The sequence below is a fragment of the Artemia franciscana genome, chromosome 6, assembly GCF_032884065.1.
Source record: "Artemia franciscana chromosome 6, ASM3288406v1, whole genome shotgun sequence".
Lineage (NCBI taxonomy): Eukaryota > Metazoa > Arthropoda > Branchiopoda > Anostraca > Artemiidae > Artemia > Artemia franciscana.
The window spans coordinates 23306387-23327688 of NC_088868.1; the positions used below are offsets into that span (position 1 = coordinate 23306387).

Genomic DNA, 21302 nt, shown 5'->3' on the forward strand with positions numbered 1-21302 from the left:
TAAATTATAATAAATAACCGAGTCAAACTAAGAACGAGCAGAAATTAACATGAGTAGGGCTCAAAAGCCCTGTGCCTTCCCAAGGCCAGAACATCATTTACACTTTACTGAAAAAGTACAAATGAACGTTCATTGTCAGATTAGTTCAAATATGCTGATATTTATTACTTAGAATGTTAATCATACTTGATTTATTGAAATTATAAAAGTGGTGTTTTCAAAGAAAAGTAAAGAACTCTATCAAGCCAAAAATGAGCTAAAATAAAATAAAACAATCTACCAAGCACAAAACTACCACAAATCAACATCGACAAATAAATGAAACCCAAAACGAACAGAAATTTTAATAAATAACCGAGTCAAACTAAGAACGAGTAGAAATTAACATGAGTAGGGCTCAAAAGCCCGATGCCTTCCCAAGGCCAGAACATAATTTACACTTTACTGAAAAAGTACAAATGGATGTCCATTGTCAGTTTAGTACAAATAAGCTGATTTTTCTTGCTTTAAAAAAACTGAAAAAAAAAATCAGTTAAGTGCAAATTATGTTCTGGCCTTGGGAAGGCATAAGGGTTTTGAGCCCTACTCATGTTTATTTCTAATCGTTTTGAGTTTGACTCGGTTATTTATTGTGATTTCTGTTCGTTTGGGGTTTCGTTTATTTATCGATACTCATCTACTAGTTGTCCTAAAAAATAAAACTTGGTACAATTCGCAAAAAAATCTTTGAAAATAATGAGCTAAAGAAGAGGGCTGATCGCCCTCCAATCACTCTTGACTCTTGAAAAGGGTACTAGAACTTTGATTTGCAATCAAAATAGCTCCTTCAAAATTTCAATGATATTACTAGCCATGATACAGCAGAGCAGCGCTGCCTGTGATATTGCTTATATGTCCTATTAATTCTTACATAATCAGTTTTTTCGTTTAATTGAAACTCTTCCTGAGCATTTCAACTTTAAGCCCTTAATGTCATTAGTTACACTAACCGTAAAAGCAGTGTCAAAAGTTTACACATTGTGTCTTCTGGCTAGTTCAATATCTGTCACAACTTACCCTGAAGGGTCTAACTTAAAAATGTAAGCCGTTATTGCGATATTGCTTTGTCGCCTCATTGAAATTCTACATGATCATAGTTCGTTTTGATTTAGTTCAACTTCCGCCCAAATATTCCTTGAAAGCTTCACCTTAGTACCCTTGGCTTGTTTAGTAGTAGTAGCATTAGTAGCAGTATACACATGGCAGCATTTTTCAACATCCCCTTAAACACAGGATGAAATTTTTAACTTAATACCATCAACCGGTCCTGAAGCATTGCTGATACGTCCGCTTGACAACTTATGTGGGCATAGTGAGTTGCGATTTATTTCAACACAATTACAATATTGCCCAAAACTTTCGCCTTAATACCATTAGGTTTATTAGTCAAAGTAGTAGTAGCACCAGTAGTTATAGTACTATAGGTACTCAACTAAATGCAATTAACCATTGGTATGATATTGTCGATTTGCTCTTTTGATAACCTGTATATTCATATATTTCTTGAAATTTTCATCTTAATGCTTTTAATTAACTATCTTAATTGGAGAAGGTGACTTACGACCCTGTTTGCAGATATTAAGCGCGGTAAGTGCTGTAACATACCGCTTGCCGATCGTTTTTTTAGTTATCGCCTTTGTTAAAGACGGGTGTCAGGAACGACTCGTAGTTATAAGCCAATTGGGCCTCATGAGAATTTATATTTGTTGTATATGTGAACCACTCACTTTGATATTGATCATGGTTTCATTGGTAGCTTGACCGTTCTTGCGTAAAAACTTATAGCCTCAACATTCAGGGTGACACTACTGGAGGCATTACATCCAGCACCTATGGACTTGCAAGGGTTGTGAGAAAATATAAGAAATTCAGGAGAACAATTTACAACGAGATAAGCAAGAATACAAAACAAATATTTAGGAAATTCCAAAGCCTGGAAGTAATTTAGAAAAATCTGTAATAGAAATAGTTTAGAGATAGACGAAATCCAATCAATTTCCTTCACATTTCTGTCACATACAGAATAAAAAAAATTTGATTTCGTTATAAAAGCCATCTGTCACTCTTTACCATAACGTTTATCGTGTCTTGTTATCTTTATTCGTCCAATCTATTTTATTCTTTTTAATTGTCATGCGTATTGTGTTTTGTTTTTCGTTTAACGACTTCCATAACACGAGTTTTAATTGTATTTTTTTTAAATAAAAAAGTTATTTATGATTGTGTAATACATATTAAATAGTTTAAACAATATTCATAACGCCGTATTTGTAAGTACAGTGTTTGCAAATGAAGCTTGGCTTTATAATTAAAAATGAATCCTTGGTAATAATGTATATGTATAATATACATTATATGTATAATATGCATAATGTATAAGCTTTTAATTGTTTTAAAAAGCATAATTGTGGCAAAGAGTCAAACTTTAGCGTAAATAGCGAGGGATTGCGGAGGGGACAACCCATTTCATATATGGAGTAATTTCTGTTCGTTTTAAGTTTTAATGTCGCTCCTTACTTTCAGTTAAAAAAACTAGTTTTTTTTTATGTAATTTCTGAACGTTTTTGAATTAATGCATGTTTGATTTTGGCTCTCCACACATAAATTATTAAAATGAAATTTGCATATTAATTCCTTTTTTGGCTAAATGACTTCCTCTTAGTTTTGATCAGACGATTTTGAGAAATAAGGAATGGGGAAGGAGGCCCAGTTGCCATACAATTTTTCGGTTACATAAAGAGGCAACTATAAATTTTAATTTTTAACGAATCTTTTTATTAGTAAAAAATATACGTAACTTAAGAATTAACTTACGTAACAAACTTTTATATTCTTTAATTTTATTATGTATATGAGGGGGTTTGTACCCTCGTTAATACCTCGTTCTTTACACTAAATCGTGAGTTTTGTCCCAATTCTTTAAGAATGACCCCTGAATCAGAAAGGCCGTAGAATAAATTTTTGAAATTACTAAAAATACTATAGCATAAAGAGTGAGGTATTTATCTCCTCCTAAATACCTCGCTCTTTATGCTAAAGTATTTTTAGAACCCCTCATATGCGTAATAATCTCTGTTCGTTTTAAGTTTCAATGCTACTCTTTACTTTAAATTGAAAAAACTTTTCCATCTTTATTTTTTCATTGTTTTTTTTTAAATTTTAAAAAACCTTGGTGGTAGCTCTTCACCTCTTACTAAACTTACTCACCACGTACATGATAAAACGGGCCCCACTACCTTCGTATACAGTAAAATGTGTAGTTGAGAAAGTTTCCTACCGACCTCTTTCGGACAGGGGTCTCTTGGAATTTCGAAATTGAATTACATCCGAGTCCTTGGATGAGGTAGCAATTTTAGACTCCTCTGATGAAAAAGCTAAATTTCTGCAAGATAAATTAAGAAACAAATATGAAGAATGCTTTCCTGAGAAAACTTCCAAGCGGTGCAACACAGATCGTCCTCACATAACCCAAGAAATTAAATATTTGATTCAGTATAACATTCAACTAAAGAAAGAAAGGAAAATAGGAGATGCTAATATGCTCCGTAACAAAATACGTAAAATGACAAGAAAAACTGCAGCTGAGTATTACCACAAAAAATTGATAACCTTTTTGAATCATAGCCTAGCATGTGGTATAAGAAAATAAAACGAATTTGTGGAACATATATCTTTTTGTTAACTCTACAATTTAAAACATTAAAACACTTTATCGTAAAGAGCGGGGCGTTGAGGAGGAAAAGCCCCTTTCAAATACGGAGCAATTTCTGTTCGTTTTGAGTTTTAATGTCGCTCCTTACTTTCATTTAAAAAAACTTGTTATTTTTTTGTTTAATTTCTGGACGTTTTTGAATTAATGCAAGGTTTGATCTTTGCTCTCCGCACATAAATAATTGAAACAAAATTTGCATATTAATTTTTTGGGGCTAAATGGCTTTTTAATAGTTTTAATCGGAAGATTTTGAAGAAAAAAGGAGCGAGGGAGGAGGCCTAGCTGCCCTCCAATTTTTTGATTACTTAAAAAGTCAACTATAACATATGATTTTTTACGAACGTTTTCATAAGTAAACAATATACGTAATTTACGAATTAAATTACGTAGCGAACTTCTATATTCGTATGTTTTTATTGCGTATATGATGGGCTCACCCCGCGTCGATACCTCGCTCTTTGCATTAAAGTTTAAATTTTGTCCTAATTCCTTAAGAATGGCCCCTGAATCACAAAAGCCGCAGAATAAATAGTTGAAATTGCTAAAAATACTTTAAAGTAAAGAGCGAGGTATTACGAGGAGAAAAACCCATCATATGCGAAATAATTTCTGTTCGTTTTAAGTTTTAATGCTGCTTCTCACTTTCAGTAGAAAAAACTTTTCATTTTTATTTTTTCATTGTTTTTTTAAATAATGCTAGAAAATCCTGCGCCCCCTCCATTGAAAGTCTCTTCCCCCATGATAAGTTCCTCCATGGAAATATCCTTCCAGGTAACCCTCTCCCCTAAAATATCCCCCGCCCAAAACCGAAGAAATCCCCCTGAAAACGTCTGTACACTTCCCAGTAACCATTACTATATGTAAACACAGGTCAAAGTTTGTAACTTATAGCCCCTCCCACGGGGACTACGGGGGAGTGAGTCGTCCCCAAATACATAATTATTGGGTTTTTCGACTATGGTGAATAAAATGGCTATCTCAGAATTTTGATCCGGTGACTTTGGGGAAAAAATGAGCATGGGAGGGGGCCTAGATGCCCTCCAATTTTTTGATTACTTAAAAAGGGCACTAGAACTTTTAATTTTCTTTAGAATGAGCCATTTCGTGACCTTCTAGGACCCCTGAGTCGATACGATCACGCCTGGGAAAACAAAAACAAAAAAACTAATAAACACGCATCCGTGATTTGTCTTCTGGCAAAAAATGCGAAGTTCCACATTTTAATAGATAGGGGCTTGAAACTTCAACAATAAGGTTCTCTGATACACTGAATCTGATGGTGTGATTTTTGTTAAGACCGTATGACTTTTAGGGGGTTTTTCCCCCTATTTTCTAGAATGAGGCAATTTTTCTCAGGCTCGTAACTTTTGATGGGTAAGACTAATCTTAATTGAAACTTATATATTTAAAATCAGCATTAAAATGCCATTCTTTTGAAAAAACTTAAAATAAATATAAATAATTTTGTTTAGGAATTCTGGCCAATCCCCCCAGTTTAAAATTTCCCCTCAAAATTTCATCCCCGGGAAATATGCTTCACAATGGAAGATTCTCACCGTGGAAAATCCTCCGGCAGAAAGTTCAATCCTTTACCCCAAAAAAGAATGCATACTTCCAAATAGCAGATATTATACGTAAACAATGGGCAAAATATATATTTTCAAGACCTTTCCTCAGGCTCTGTGGGAGGTCAAATTAACTCCAAAGGAAAAGTTACTGGGTCTCTCAACTATGCTGAACCAAATGGCTATGGTATCTCTAAATTTTAATCAAATGATTTAGGGGGTGGGGCGTGGAAGGGGGCAAAGTTGCCATCCTCATGTAAAATCACATCTTCAGGGAAAGTCCGTATTTTTGCAGATAGCAGCTTTAACCCTATACAGTTGCGTTCTCTGATACGCTGGATCTGATGGTGTTATTTTCATTAAGGATATTTGAGATTTTATGTAGTGTTTTCCCCTTTTTTTAAAAATGAAGCAAATTTTCTCAGGCTTGTGGTCTTTGAAGAGTAACACTGGACTTAAGTATCTTATATATTTGGTACCAGCATAATAGGTCAATCCTTTTGATATGTCTGTTGTTTTTCAGAGTTTCAGTTATTATTGAGCAGGGGTGGGTCCAGGATTTTCTTTAGGGAGGCGCATAATAGGCTGCTCTGATAAACTTGAGAACAAAGAAATGCCTGCCATTTAAAGGGAACCTCGACAACTATGCATCGTCACCTCTGGAGAAAACCAAACATCAGTCGTACAACGAAATTGCGGATCTTCAACACTCTAGTCGGCTCTGTGATTACGGCGCAACAAGTAGGTAGTGGAAATGGTCGTAATCTAATCCAAAACCTGGTGAGGGTTATAGTTCTAATAAAGCTGTTGAAATTGAAATGATATAAAAATATTGATACAAAAATAGTAAGTATATATATATATATATATAAGGTAACAAAATGGATGACATGACAATTACGTTATTTTGACTTGGATACTTTACATATTATTTTTATTTTTGTACAAGAAAATACATATGAGATATATAAAAAAAAACACTACTGTACATATTTAGTGGGAAAATTTAGGAATGTCAAAGAAAAAAAAATGTAAAATTTTCAACATTTCTAACAGGGAAAATAATCTTTACATACAAAAAATACTAAAAAAAACATGCTATTGGGGGTTGCCGACCTTCTATTCTACCAAGCATACAGCCAAAAAAGACTTATAGACCAAAAATAAGCTTCAAACTGAACTGAAGCTGTAGTACGCTACAAACTAGCAAACCAAAAACTGAAAAAAAAAAAAACAGCTATCAAAAGCTATCAAGCATTCGAAAAAAGGGAGATAAAAACAATGCATTCATTTAACTGGTAAGATGGAGCTGACAGGTTGGTCATCCATGCATATAATATGGACGTTCCTCTTATGAGTGATAAGACCCTCCCCCCCCCCAAAAAAAAAGAATTAAAAGGATCAAGTCCCCTTAAAAGAAGCCAAGAACTTCAGGTAAAATATTTGTTACAGTTTTGCATCCCTTAAATATATTTAGTCATGATTCCAGTTATTTATGTAAATACCTTGAATGAATACTAGACACCAAATTAGTTGTCCCTCTTTCAACCTTCATTACCTGACTACTTGCATGCGATATGCAAATGTGATAAATTGAATAGAGGAATTTGAAAAACTCCACAAGCTTGACTTATACAAAAAAAGAGTTGTTTTCATCGTTGAACAATGTAATTTCCATCCCACGCGAATTAAATATGAATAGTACAATCTTAAAGCTCAAGAAAAAGATAAAATTATTTCAACTTTCTTTAGGGACGGGCGTCGTGAGCTGAAAAAGTCCCAGTTACGAAAACTTCCTATATTTCCACACTCCGATAGTTTATCCTTTTTTTTTTACACAATTTTAGTTATTCTTCAACTCCATGGAGAGGAAAGCATGATAAGCCTAGTTCTGTCCCAAGTGGAAACACTGGAGGAAAGTATTTTCATTTTATTACTATTCATCTATTTTTTAGTCTGATTCGCAGTTATAGCTCTTAGAATAATAAACGGAGGGGAAGGGACTGTAGTGCCTCTACAAAAGAATAATTACCACCCGATGGAATTTTGTAATTCTTGAACTCAATTATTTTTATAGATTGGACATATTTCAAACAATGGGGATGGGTCCGAGTGAATTTATACAAGTGAAAGTTATACACGTGAATTTTTCCTCGCCACCGGAGAAGAAGACCTGAATGTACACTCTGTCGTACGTACCACGAGCTAAGAAGGTTTCTAGCCCGTCTACAGTCAGAGGGGGAAGGCACTATAACAGCCATAAGTTTCAATGGCGATTTCAAACTCGGTTTAGATCATGAGTGCCTCTAAAGACATCAGGATCTAAGGTCAAAGGCAATAAACAAAAGGGGGTATCTATCATTTCATATTTCAAAAAAGAACGATGAAGTAAGAAAAAATCTTGTAGCAGGTATGGCACTTGTAGGAAGGCCACAATGTTCCAGCATTTCTAGGTTATTATTATTGTATTTTGTGTTGCTGTTTGAACGTCGTCTGAACCGTCTTCTTGGGCATCGTCTGAACCGTCGTCTGAACCGTCGTCTTGGGCATGTTCAACGTTGCAAACAATACCCTGTATCATTTCCTCCTTAAAGTATAAAGATAATAAATTAACATCAAACACTTAACATTCACTTAACGCTAAATTAACATTCAAACCTTGTGATACACAGGGTTCCCACTTGGAGTACAAAACTGCTATTTTAGCACTATTTTATCGTGTGTAGCAAGTGCTTCATTGAATGTAGCACTTTAAGAAATTGACATAATAACTAATCTAAGTACAATCAAACAAATAATGCGCGTCTCGACACGCAAAAAAAAAATTTCAGTGTAGCACCGAAAATCCCTATGTAGCACGCAAATTTGGGCAATTGTAGCACTGAGTATGGTCACCCTTAAAACCTCCCATTTAATTCCTTTGGGTGAGGAACACGTATTCTGAGAAAGACTCGTTTCTGTGTTCTCTCCTCCATAAGAAAATTCTCCGACAAATACTTACTCCAGGAACAAATTACAAGACTCTTCCTCCCTTCAAACAAGAAAATTTAACCTACATACATCTATTGAACTTCTTTAATTTGTAAGTTTTGTAGGAAAACACTTAAGCTCTTAATTTATCTACGTCTATGGTTGTTTGGTTTGGCTCGAAAATCGTGACCGAAAATCGAAACGCACCTAGGCCCCCTCCTACGCTCATTTTTTCCCAAAGTCATTGGATCAGAATTTTGAGGTAGCCATTTTGTTCAATATAGTTGAAAAACCTAATAATTATGTCTTTCAGGACGGCTTAATTCCCCAGAGTCCCCAGGGGAGGGGCTGCAAGTTACAAAATTTGACTATGGTTAACATATATCAATGGTTATTGGGACGTTTACAGAAGTTTTCATGGGGACTTTTTCACGTTCAAGGGAGTTGGGGGGAGGGGGTTAAGTGCGAGGATTTTTCTACGGAGGAATTTATCATGAGGGAAGAAAACTTCATGAAGGGACTGAAGGATTTTCTAGTATTATTTAAAAAAAAACAATGAGAAAATAACTAAAAAAAAGTTTTTTCAGGTGGAAGTAAGGAGCAGCATTAGAGCCTAAAAGGAACAGAAATTATTATGTATATAAGGGGGTTCGTCTCCTCCACAATACATCACTCTTTACGCTAAAACATTTTTTTTTTAGTAATTTCAACTATTCATTCTACGGCATTTGTGATTCAGGGGTCATTCTTAAAGAATTGGGACCAAATTGAAGCTTTAGTGTAAAGAGCAAGGTATTGACGAGGAGGAGAACCCCCTCATATACGTGTTAAAAATACACAAATATAGAATTTCGTTACGTAAGTTACGTATATATATTACGAATAAAAACGTTCGTATAAAAATTTAAAAGTTCTAGTTGCCTTTTTAAGTAAACAAAAATTGGAGTGCAACTAGGCCTCCTCCCCCATCCCTTTTTTTTATCAAACCGTCCGATAAAAACTATGAGAAAGTCAATAAACCAAAGCAAAATCAATATACAAATTTTTCTTTTAATTGTTCATGTGCGGTGAGCCAAAATCAAAACACACATTAATTAAAAACTGTTTAGGAATTAAATAAAAAGAAAGAAAGAAGTTTTTTAACTGCAAGTAAAGAGTGACATTAAAACTTAAAACGAACAGAAACTATTCCGTATATGAAAGGGGTTGTCCCCTCCTAAACGCCTCGCTCTTTACGCCACAGTTTTTATTGTTTTAAAAAGTAGAGTTGTGAGGAAGAGTCAAACTGTCAAACCACTGCAGTTTCCAAAGAGTCAAAACCTCTGCAAGCTATACCAGACAAATAACACGCGGTTATCTTTCAGGGAATGCAGACAGGGCAAGTCAGACCCCAATAAAAACAAATTGTTTTTAAGGTTGGTTTTGAACCCATAGAAGTAATTGAATCCTAGAGGAAGGAATGTAAGAAACCGGTTAGACCGGACATTTGGGCCGGACATTCGGCCTTCTGAGATAGAGAGGAGAAAAACTGCAACTCTAACAAGAAAAAAAACCACATGAAAATACTACTGTTGATTATTTATAATCAACTATAAGCATATAAAGGTTTGCTTAGAACAGAGCCTCAAATTTTCCTAGGATCCTTCGAATCAATCTTTACTCTCTCCTAATGAGTCGTAGTAAAGTGAGATGCGAGGAATATTAGGGGAATGCGAGGTTATTTTTCTGTATATTGATTCCTAGCTCAAATTTCACTTGGCTTGGATGTAGTATAAAAAAAAAAAAAAAAAAAAAAAAAAAAAAAAAAAAAAAAAAAAAAAAAAAAAAGCAATCAATTTCCTTTTTCTTTGCTTTTTGATTTTTCATAGAATAGCTTATTCTATGAGCTTATTAAAAGCCCCTTAAGATTTCCTGTGTAAGTTAATTCAAAACTACAACAGGCTAGCCTATATCAGACCAAAAAAAAGTGCATTTCAAGCCCCAAATTTTCCCCGGATAACCTTAGATTCACTCTTTACTATCTCCTAATGAGTCATAGCAAAGTTGCATAAGAGTAATGATAGGAGGATGAGAGGGTAGAACTACCCAGCATACCTGCCATACAACTAACATGGCCATTTCCATGAACATTTCGTGCGATTCTCGCATAAAATTCATAACATCATCATGGCACGCTTCAATATCTGCAAATGTTTGCCTTGCTTGTTGCGTCTTCATTAATAACTGTAAAGAAATAAGAAATTTAACTAATGCTCAAAATGTCAGGATTGTTAGGGCCCTATTCATATATACACAGAGGGGGTGACCGACCATGGCCTTGCTCTTTAGGAACATCAATAGCATTCTTCAGTATGATTTAGGTTGAAAAGTAAACATACTCCGACATTAGCTTGGGATGATTCTATACTAACTTTGCTGCACATATCAGAAGCAGAGGTATCAGATCGTTTCAGAAGATAGGGCTTAAAATGGAGAAATATTTCAGTCGATTTTTGTGATCTTTCTGAGCAGCGTTGCTCTTTATATTTTCACCTCATTGGCCATGTTCCGTTTCTCTTTATTTTGTTGTTCTTTATCTCTTTCACCTTATTGGCCGTGTCCCTTTTCTCTTTATTTTAAAACCTTATCAAACAGTTCGTGGTAACTGTAGTAAGGATCCTGGCTCAATAGCAATATAAACTCTAAAAAAAAAAGGAATTTTAATCCCAATAGTTACATCAAAAGAATTTATGCATTATAAATACATTTTTAGTCATAACCATCAAAAGTTACAAGCCTGAGAAAATTTGCATTGTATTTCAATTTGGCCCTTGTTGAGCATTGTCATTTTGGGGCAAAAAGTAGCCTTTCGTTGCAGCAAAATCTCTTCCCCTAGTCATTTTTTTTAACATGATATCTTCCTTTTTTAACAGTAACAACAGATTTAAAAATATTTAAATAAATGAACTCCAGATTTCCACAAACCACTTCCAATCAAATTATCTCTAAACAAAAAAAAAGAAAAAAAAAAGAAGGAAATAGCATCAATAAAAATTTCTTTTTCCTAACTTAACAAAAGAGTTATTGTATTAAACATGGTTTTTCCGTCCGGATGGATTCGTACTAACAATTTTTACTTAATACTTTTTTAGCCATGCAGATTTTACTACACAGTTTATATTATGTTCTAAAATTTCACTAAGTTATTCTGAATCAAACTAAGTTTTACAGGGAGGGGGATACACAGGGGCATTGCCCCGGACGCAGAAATTCTAGGGACACAAAACTTCAAATAAATAGTTTTGTGATCATTTTCTAATTTCTGAAGTTTTATTAAAATAGTATATAGAACACAATAAATAAACGAAAATAGTAATTAATTAAAAAATTAATAAAATAAATTAAAAACTAAAAACAGTTAAATAATAGTATGTCCACGATTATAATTAATAATAGTTAAGTTATTAAATAATAAATAATCAATCCATAATTTGATAACTATTTTGCGAAAGTTTGACCTAATTTTTTTTTGAAAGACGGAGATGGGGGGGGGGGCTTATAAATATTTTGTTCTGAATTAAACAGTTCTGAATTGTCTATGAACGAAATCAATTTGAATGATCTTACCTCTTGAGTAAAGACGGAAGCCCCCTTCTCCAGCATGTCTTCTGATTCTTGGTCCATTGTTTGTCTTTCAACTAAAAAAAAAAAAAAAAAAAAAAAAAAAAAAAAAAAAAAAAAAAAAAAAAAAAAAAAAAAAAAAAAAAATCCGAGTACAAACAACAACAAATAAAATTAAGAAAAGTCGAGTTTTGATGATTTTTTAAAACAAAATATATAATTATTTTAACTGCAGACACAAATGGGCGGGGCTACAAGTTGAAAGCCAGACACTTATACGGACTTGAAGGTTTATACTTCAATAAGAAAAAAGTAAAAATAAAAAAAAAATCTTCGACAGCAACTTTGCCTATTATAATAATCGCTATTTTTAATATACACAAAACCATGTTTGTCTTAAACTTACTAGACTCAACAATAGCATACTCACAAGTGAACGATTCACTTTTAACAGTTTAAATTACGGAGTTAAGGTCACAAGTGATAATTTCTTCCAAAGTTGTTTTTTTTTTTTTTTTTTTTTTTTTTTTTTTTTTTTTTTTTTTTTTTTTATAGAATAGAAAGATACTGAATTTGACGGGTGGTAAAAAAAAACAAGATTGTTCGACTCGTAAAAAGTAACAAAACTTTGTATAAACAAAATTTAATGTGTTTAATAATTTATTTTGTAAACTTACCAACCCCCCGCCAAAAAAAAAACGAATCAAGGATACGGTCTTGGCCAGATATACCTTTTCAGTTGTGTGGCCCTAACTGCATTCCAACTATGGTAGCAAAAAACATTCCTCCTTCAATAATTTCTCCATTGACGAAGCTCATAGATCTTTCTTTTGAAAATGGGATTTTCCCCAGTTCTCTTAAGCGAGCTAAAGTAATTGCTTTATATAAACGTGAACCTCGAAACGATCCAGCCAATTATCGACCTATATCTTTGCTGTCTGTTTTTAGCAAATTTTTTGAGAATACCATGCTTTCCAGTCTACTAGCTTTTCTAGAGGCTATAAATTTTTTTCATGATTTTCAGTTTGGCTTCCGAGCTAAACATTCAACAGAACATGCATGCGTAACTCTTAAATTTTTTTTCATTGGGCTTGATTCTGATTTGGTTCCTACTGCTATATTCCTAGATGTCCGTAAGGCTTTTGACTCCTTAACCCATGGGATTCTTCTTTAAAGGCTATCACACATTGGTGTAAGAGGACTGGCTCGTACTTGGTTTGATTCCTATTTGTCTGGTAGAACTATCTCCGTCGATTCCCTTTCCCACTTTTCGTCTGAAGTTAAGTCTGGCGATCCTCAAAATTCTGTTCTTAGACTGATTCTGTTTTTGATTTATGTTAATGTACTTGCGGTTAAGAAGCAAGAACCTTCGTTTTGCTGTTGCCTATGTCATCCTGAATCTTTCAATGCAAAAAAAAAAAAAATCTTCACTTTCGCAGGATGAGGACGCTCTCGCTGCCTTAGCTGATGACAGTACTATTTATACTCCAATACGAACTAATTGTACTTAGTCATTCACTTTTCATCAACTTAATGGTGATGCTCCCACTGCCCTACAAACTAGCCCTTCTTTCGTCACAGATAGATAGGTCTAAGCATCACCTTCGCAATCCAAGGAATATTAATATGTTTACACCATCGGCGAGGTCCGACTTTAATCCATCAACTGCTTGTCATATCGTTTGGTAGTTTCAAATGAATTTTTGAAAATTTTATTAATGTTTTGATATATCATTTTTATAAGAAAAAAAATTGGAAGGGGGATGGGTGACCATAACCTAGGATAGAAATATTTATTATAAAGGGTTTTTTTACTTGCGTTCAATATTTCTACTTGTTTTCTCTAATTCAGTTTTTTTTTTAGATCTTCGAAAGGTCTCAATGCACTACGTTGAAAATATTCTTCTTTTTTTGCTTCATTTTTGTTTCTCTCCTGTATTTTTTGGCCATAAAGCCTTACATGGGAGTCTATGTTGAAGTGTTTTTGTTGTAAATTTATTTGTTCAATAAATATATTGTTTAATAAATAGATTGACAAGACCTGAATATAACTTGAATCAAAAAAAAAAAAAACTTGAATCAAAATTATGAGAGATTAGGTTAAAATCACCAAGATCTAGATGGGGGTGTATAGGTTTGACGGTCTACATCTCATGCCTGCGTCTGAAAAATCACCCTCCCAGCTAAATGAGGGCACAGCATCAATAATTATTTCCGAGATTTGGGAAAAACATTTAATCCCAGTAAAATTATTGACTTTTTTGAAGAGGAGGGGAGTTTTGAGACAACAAGTATATATATATATATATATACATATATATATATATATATATATATATATATATATATATATATATATATATATATATATATATATATATATATATATATATATATATATATATATATATATATATATATATATATATATATAAATATATATATATATATATATATATATATATATATATATATATATATATATATATATATATATATATATATATATATATATATATCATAATTGAAATATTTTCCTATTTCTCATCTATTCAAGAGATATAGCGACTTTTGTGCCACACTCTTATTAATGAACAGCTTATATTTTGATTGGCCTAATAAGTTTCATATCAAATCACAAGAAACGTTTCCTAGGGTACACGTCTTATTTCAAATTGTAAATTTACATTAGGCAATATTCGTCTTCGGTAAGTTCCAAGCTTTTATTGAAAAATATTAATTGTATATAAACGAGCCTTGTTACCACTTCATCTATATACCCATGTATACAGTTATTGAGCAACAGCAAAAAAAGTGCTTATTTATTGCTTGTGCAGATTTTGTCTATGAAATAAGTGACCAATATTATTTTGAGGTAGATTTATTGAAAACCTTAAAAAATATATTCTTTTTTAAGTAATATATGGCACAATCAGGTTGGAGGTTGATTTGCTGGAATTTTATAATGAGAAATTCATAAGTTATGAATATTATACAAAGATTTATATCATTACATATACCCTAATATAATTATATATTATATTAAATACATCTAATACAATTATTATAGATTACAAAAAATAAAAAGATAAACATAAAGATTTATCTCTTGACTCCACCATCATTAGTAATATTAGTGGAGAAAATCCAAATTTCAAATTAAAAGGCTAAAAAATACAAATTAATTTTCCATTAAATAATTTCAGTTGGTACCAAGTTCAGAAGGTCCAAACTTTCCTTAGATGATATTTTTCTTTGGGAGCAAAGATTTAATGATTCATGGATCCCAAAATGGACCTGCACTGCTCTATGGGAAATCCATTTGGTGACGTTTTTTTCAACGAAGTAATGCTACCTGGATTTTTGCTATGAAAAATCTGGGCGAATTTTTGCTACGACATTTTCTACGAAGTAAAGCTACCTGGATTTTTGCAATATCAATAATTTAAATTTGTTACCAAATCAATTTGATTGCCAGCCCAGCTTCGATAATTCAAAAGGCATTATGGGATAATCTTTGAGGAAAGGGGACAAATTTTCATCTCTTCAATACACAAAAAAGCTCGCTCAATAGGTTTATCCGTAGGGTATTTGGTTTCTCAAATATTTGGAAGCTCCCCTTTTCCCTTAAATGATTTAACTCGTCTCTCTTTGCCAATAAAATTGATAAAAATTAAGCATACACCCGGGGACGACCTACAGGGTTCAAACTGTGTTTATTAATTTTGGCTTGAAACTGCGATTTCTAGAACCAAGAAATGAGGCGCCCAAATAGACACATAGAATGTCCAAAATCAGTTTCTTTTTTACCTTTTTGAGCAAAAAGAACGGTCGGAAACTTCGACAAACTTGATATTTTAAAGCAGGGGTTCAAAAACTGTGGTACGCGTGTCCCTTGGGGGTATGCAAATACTTTTAAGGAGTAGGCACTAGACCAACAAAGAAAACAAGGGCTTAGAGCTCATATGGCCCTTGTGACGAGGCAAGAAGAGATAAAAGCTAAGAGCTCATATGGTATGAGCTCTAACAAAATTATAAGAATCAATAGATTGATTTTAAAAGGAAAAGCAGAGACTTAATGCCGGCCAGGATTTAAAATAAGAGCTCTGAGTCACGATGTCCTTCTAAATATCAAAATTCATTAAGATCCGGTCACCCACTCGTAAGTTATAAATACCTCATTTTTTCTAATTTTTCCTCTCCCTTCAGCCCCTCCCCCAAATGATCAAATCTGGGAAAACGAATTTATCAAGTCAATTTGTGCAGCTCCCTGACACGCCTACCAATTTTCATCGTCCTAGCACATCCAGTAGCACCAAACTCGCCAAATCACTGAACCCCTCCCCCCAAATCCCCCAAAGAGAGCGAATCCAGTACGGTTACGTCAATCACGTATCAAGGACCTTTGCTTATTCTATCCACCAAGCTTCATCCCGATTCCTCCACTCCAAAGGTTTTCCAAAATTTCCCCTCCAACTCCCGCCCCCCAACGTCAAAAGATCTGGTCGAGATTTGAAATAAGAGCTCTGACACATCAATTTCTTCTAAATATCAAGTTTCATTAAGATCCGATCACCTATTCGTAAGATAAAAATAACCCAATTTTCACGTTTTCAGAGAATTCAGGTTTACCCCTCCAACTCCCCCCAATGTCACAGGATATTGTCGGAATTTAAGATTAGAGCTATAAAGCACAAGATCCTTTTACATATCAAATTTCATTAAGATCTGGTCACCCTTTCGTAAGTTACAAATACCTCATTTTTCCAAAAGGTCACCCTTTCGTAAGTTACAAATACCTCATTTTTCCAAATTACCCCCCCCCCCCAAACTCCACCATAGAGAGCAGATCTGGTCCAGTTATGTCAGTCACGTCTCTTAGACAGGTTTTTATTCTTCCCATCCAGTTTCATCCTGATCTCTCCGCTTTGAGTATTTTCTAAGATTTCCACCCCCCCCTTCTAAATTATTTTAGATTTTAAATTATTTATAATTAGAAGGACGAGGTCCTTCTAAATATAAAGTTTCACGAAGAACGTAACATTACGTTTCACGTAAGTTAAAAAGACCTCATTTTTTATAATTTTTCAGAATTACCCCCCCCCCCCCAATAGAGCAAATCCGTTTTTTCCCACAAAGTTTCATCTCGATCCCTCCAATCTAAGCGTTTTCCGTGATTTTAGGTTCCCCACCCCAAACTCCCCTCAATGTCACTAGATCCGGTCGGAATTTAAAATAAGAGCTTAGAGACACGATATCCTTCTAAATATCAAATTTCATTGAGATCCGATCACCCGTTCGTAAGTTGAAAATACCTCATTTTTTCTAATTTTCAGAATTAACCCCCCTTCCCCAACTACCTCAAATAGAGCGGATCCGTTTCAGTTATGTCAATCATGTATCTAGGACATGTGTTTATTTTTTCCACCAAGTTTCATCCCGATCCCTCCACTATTTTCCAAGATTTTAGGTTTCCCCCTCCCAACTCCCCCCCCCCCAATGTCACCAGATCCGGTCGAGATTTAAAATAATAGCTCTGAGACACGATATGCTTCTAAATATCAAATTTCATTGAGATCCGATCACCCGTTCGGAAGTTAAAAATATCTCATTTTTTCTAATTTTCTGAATTAACCCCCCCCCCCCCCAACTACCACAAAAGAGAGCAGATCCTTTCCGGTTATGTGAATCACGTATCTATGACTTGTGCTTATTTTTCCCACCAAGTTTCATCCCGATCCCTCCACTTTAAGTGCTTTCCCAGATTTTAGGTTCCCCCCTCCCAACTCCAACCCCCCAATGTCATCAAATCCGGTCTGGATTTAAAATAAAAGCTCTGCGACACGATGTCCTTCAAAATATTAAATTTCATTAAGATCTGATCATCCGTTCGTAAGTTAAAAATACTTCAAAATTTTCTATTATTTCCGAATTAACGGGCCTCCCACCCACCCCCCCCCCAGATGGTCGTATCGGAAAAACGACTATTTCTAATTTAATCTGGTCTGGTGCCTGATACGCATGCCAAATTTCATCGTCCTAGCTTACCTGGAAGAGCCTAAAGTAGCAAAACCGGGACCTACAGACTGACAGAATTTGCGATTGATATATGTCACTTGGTTAATACCAAGTGCCATAAAAACAGCCCTTTAACTCTAGGACCGGTAATTTTATTTATATTTTAGCAATAGTTTATTTAGTACTGAGAAGGGGTACCTCAAAGTTTTTTGGGTAAAAAGGGGTACAGTGTCTAAATAAGTTTGAGAACCACAGCTTTAAAGAATCACCCTATTTTGTTAATTATGAACTTTTTAGTTTGTCTGGCCCGACTACTCAAGATAGATTGGGTGGTTACCATAGCTTTTAAAGCTCGGGTAAGAGTTCATAATAAAGAGCACAAGACTAAGAGCCCAAAAAAGTCTAAGAAAAACCATTTAACTTCTCCCCCTTTGTGCAAGAGCTAGAGACATTTTGTTTTATTGAAACTTACTTATTAGCTGCAAGTGTGAATTTTATAATGAAACAGAAGAGATTCTCTTTCTAAAGCTAAGGAAAGGGAAGTCCCTAAAAATGTTCTAGTATACCTACTAGGAAAATACTAAAAATCAGCTAAAAAAAAAAATACTAATTAAGTAAATTAGCGGCTTCGGGAGTTCCCTGTTATGCTACCACCTTTGATTGAAAACCTTACCGACAAAGGGGCTCTAAAATTTCATTGCATTTTCAATCAAATTTAATAGTAAAGCACAAGTTCTCAACAGTTCTAGCTGATGGCTAGTCCCCAGGGAGACTTTACAAATGAGTCATTTGTATTTGAGACGATTAGCCGACACGGAGGCTCGCATATTAACTATAATTTATCGAAATCCTTCAATTCACGTTAGTGTTATCCCATTGATACCTAAATTAAAATACAAATGTCTAAAAAAAGTTTAGAAAATATAAAAATTAAAACAATGAAAAACTTAATATCAAAATGTGCCTTAATTCTTACTAGATTCTAGTTGTAGAGGGATAGGAGCTTTGAATCTTTCTATGTAGTCAGTTAGAGCTTTGTGGTATTCTATCATCACTTCAACAAACTCTTTCGACAATGCTGAATGCAGCGTTTTACAAATCCTCAAATCAACATCTGGATTGCTCTTCTGTTCCTCCCGTCCAATATTTTGTCCGATATCTGAAAAAAAACTTTGTATACAATATTACAAAACACAAAATCACAAAGAAAAGAAGAACGAGGACAATAAACAACCAGCAAAAAAAATTAAAATTATGCAAATAATTTGGTCAAGACCTCTGCTTGACCGTCCTCGGTGCAGAGTAAACTAATAATAATAATAATAAAAAAAAACTAAAAAAAAAACTCAGAACTAAAATATGAAGACCCTTTGCAGTAACGTTTGATTCTTTCTCGCAACTCTACTTTTTAAAACAATAAAAAACTTTAGCGTAAAGAGCGGGGCGTCGAGGAGGAAAAGCCCCTTTCATATACGGAGTAATTTCAGTTCGTTTTAAGTTTTAATGTCGCTCCTTACTTTCATTTCAAAAAACTTGTTTTTTTATTATTTAATTTACTTACAAAACTATATAAACAGAAACAACACAAAAAGTGCATAAAATGTAAGAACTGAAACTCAACTAGGAGAACTGCAAGCTGACATTAGATCTACGTTGTATAGACAACGTAAGGTGTTGCGGAAACCTTTGTTCGGCTTCACCGTGTAAACTATTGCGAGAGCAACACTTTGGTTTTGTTTCCTCGCTTCAATTAAACACTGAAGTTGTTAAGCTGTAAGAATCTTAGAATAAATACTAGGTATACCAACTCGTAAAAGTTGCAAACCCCCCATAGCAACTAGCAAAAGTTGCAAACCCCTCATTGCAACTAGCAAAAATTGCAAACCCCTCATTGCAACTAGCAAAACTTGCAAACCCCTCATTGCATCTAACAAAAGTTGCAAACCCGTCATTGCAACTAGAAAACTTAAAAGTATGCAACTAGTTGCAAAACCCTCATCCCTGAAGATGATTGCAGCCTGGCAGCCGATTATTACTATCAAGTCCCCTACATATCTTACCATTGGAACCAAATTGGTCTTAACATCAAATACATTGGAAACAAATATTAGGTACGCCAACTAGCAAAAGTTGCAGCCCCCTCATTGCCGAAGATGATTATGAGCTAACAACCGACTCACAATTGGTGATATGTCTGACAATTGGTATCGGTCTATTTTTGTTTTCAGTGTGTACCTTACTATTGAAGTTTTCCACCCCTTTAATCTTTCAAACTGGTATATCTCATGAAGGAATTTTTCTATCAAAAAATGGATGACATATACTTTGATCAGCTCATCAAGGGCTATCGACTACCGTCAAAAACAAGAGCTAAGAGCTCATATGGCACTTGTGACGATGCAAGAAGAGCTAAGAGTCAAGAGCTCATATGGCATGAACTCTAACAAAATTGGAAAATCAGAGGCTTAATGCCGGTCAAGATTTAAAATAAGAGCTCTGAGTCAAGATGTCCTTCTAAATATCAAAATTTATTAAGATCTGATCACCCACTTGTAAGTTATAAATACCTCATTTTTTTTAATTGATCCTCTCCCTTTAACCCCCCAGATGGTCGAATCTGGGAAAACGGCTTTATCAAGTCAATTTGTGCAGCTCCCTGACATGCCTACCGATTTTCATCATCCAAGCACGTCCAGTAGCACCAAACTCGCCAAATCACTGAACTCGTCCGCCAAAGAGAGCGAATCTAGTACGGTTACGTCAATCACATTTGCTTCTTCTATCCACCAAGCTTCATTGCGACTCCTCTACTCCAAGTGTTATCCAAGATTTCCCCCTCCAACTCCCCCCCCCCCAACGTCAAAGGATCTGGTCGGGATTTGAAATAAGTGCTCTGAGACATGAATTCCTTCTCAATATCAAATTTCATTAAGATCCGATCACCTATTCGTGGTACCCCAATGTTCATGTTTTCCAAGAATATATGTGTATACTTATATATATATATATATATATATATATATATATATATATATATATATATATATATATATATATATATATATATGTATATATATATATATATATATATATAAGCACTACTATTCAGTAGTATCAGTATTCAGCACTACTATCATCTGAGTCGTGCATTGAAATATTCGGATTACTTGCAAATCACTGGATTACTTGCCCCACTCAAAGATAAGTTATTATTTATTCTCATTACATTCATTTAGCCAGTGTGGATCATTTCCTAATTGTGCTTATTGAGAACTTCTTTGTGGATATACCTTTTCCGCTTAATTTTTTTTAGACTGATGCCGAGTCGTGAGTGAAATTTGCTTATAATGGACAATTTGATTACCAGTACACTTTATTATTGCCCAGTTTTGAATTTT

General features: G+C 34.2%; 1 protein-coding gene across 1 annotated transcript; it reads right to left on the reverse strand.

Annotated features, from left to right (window-relative positions):
• Window positions 1-7663: 7663 nt before the first annotated feature.
• On the reverse strand, window positions 7664-19063 carry LOC136028208 (syntaxin-1A-like; the record flags this gene model as incomplete). Its single annotated transcript, XM_065705922.1, is given in 4 exon segments — window positions 7664-7903; window positions 10381-10509; window positions 11893-11963; window positions 18881-19063. Coding segments are annotated over 4 exon segments (521 nt in total), but the record flags the coding sequence as incomplete, so codon positions are not given.
• Window positions 19064-21302: the final 2239 nt, after the last annotated feature.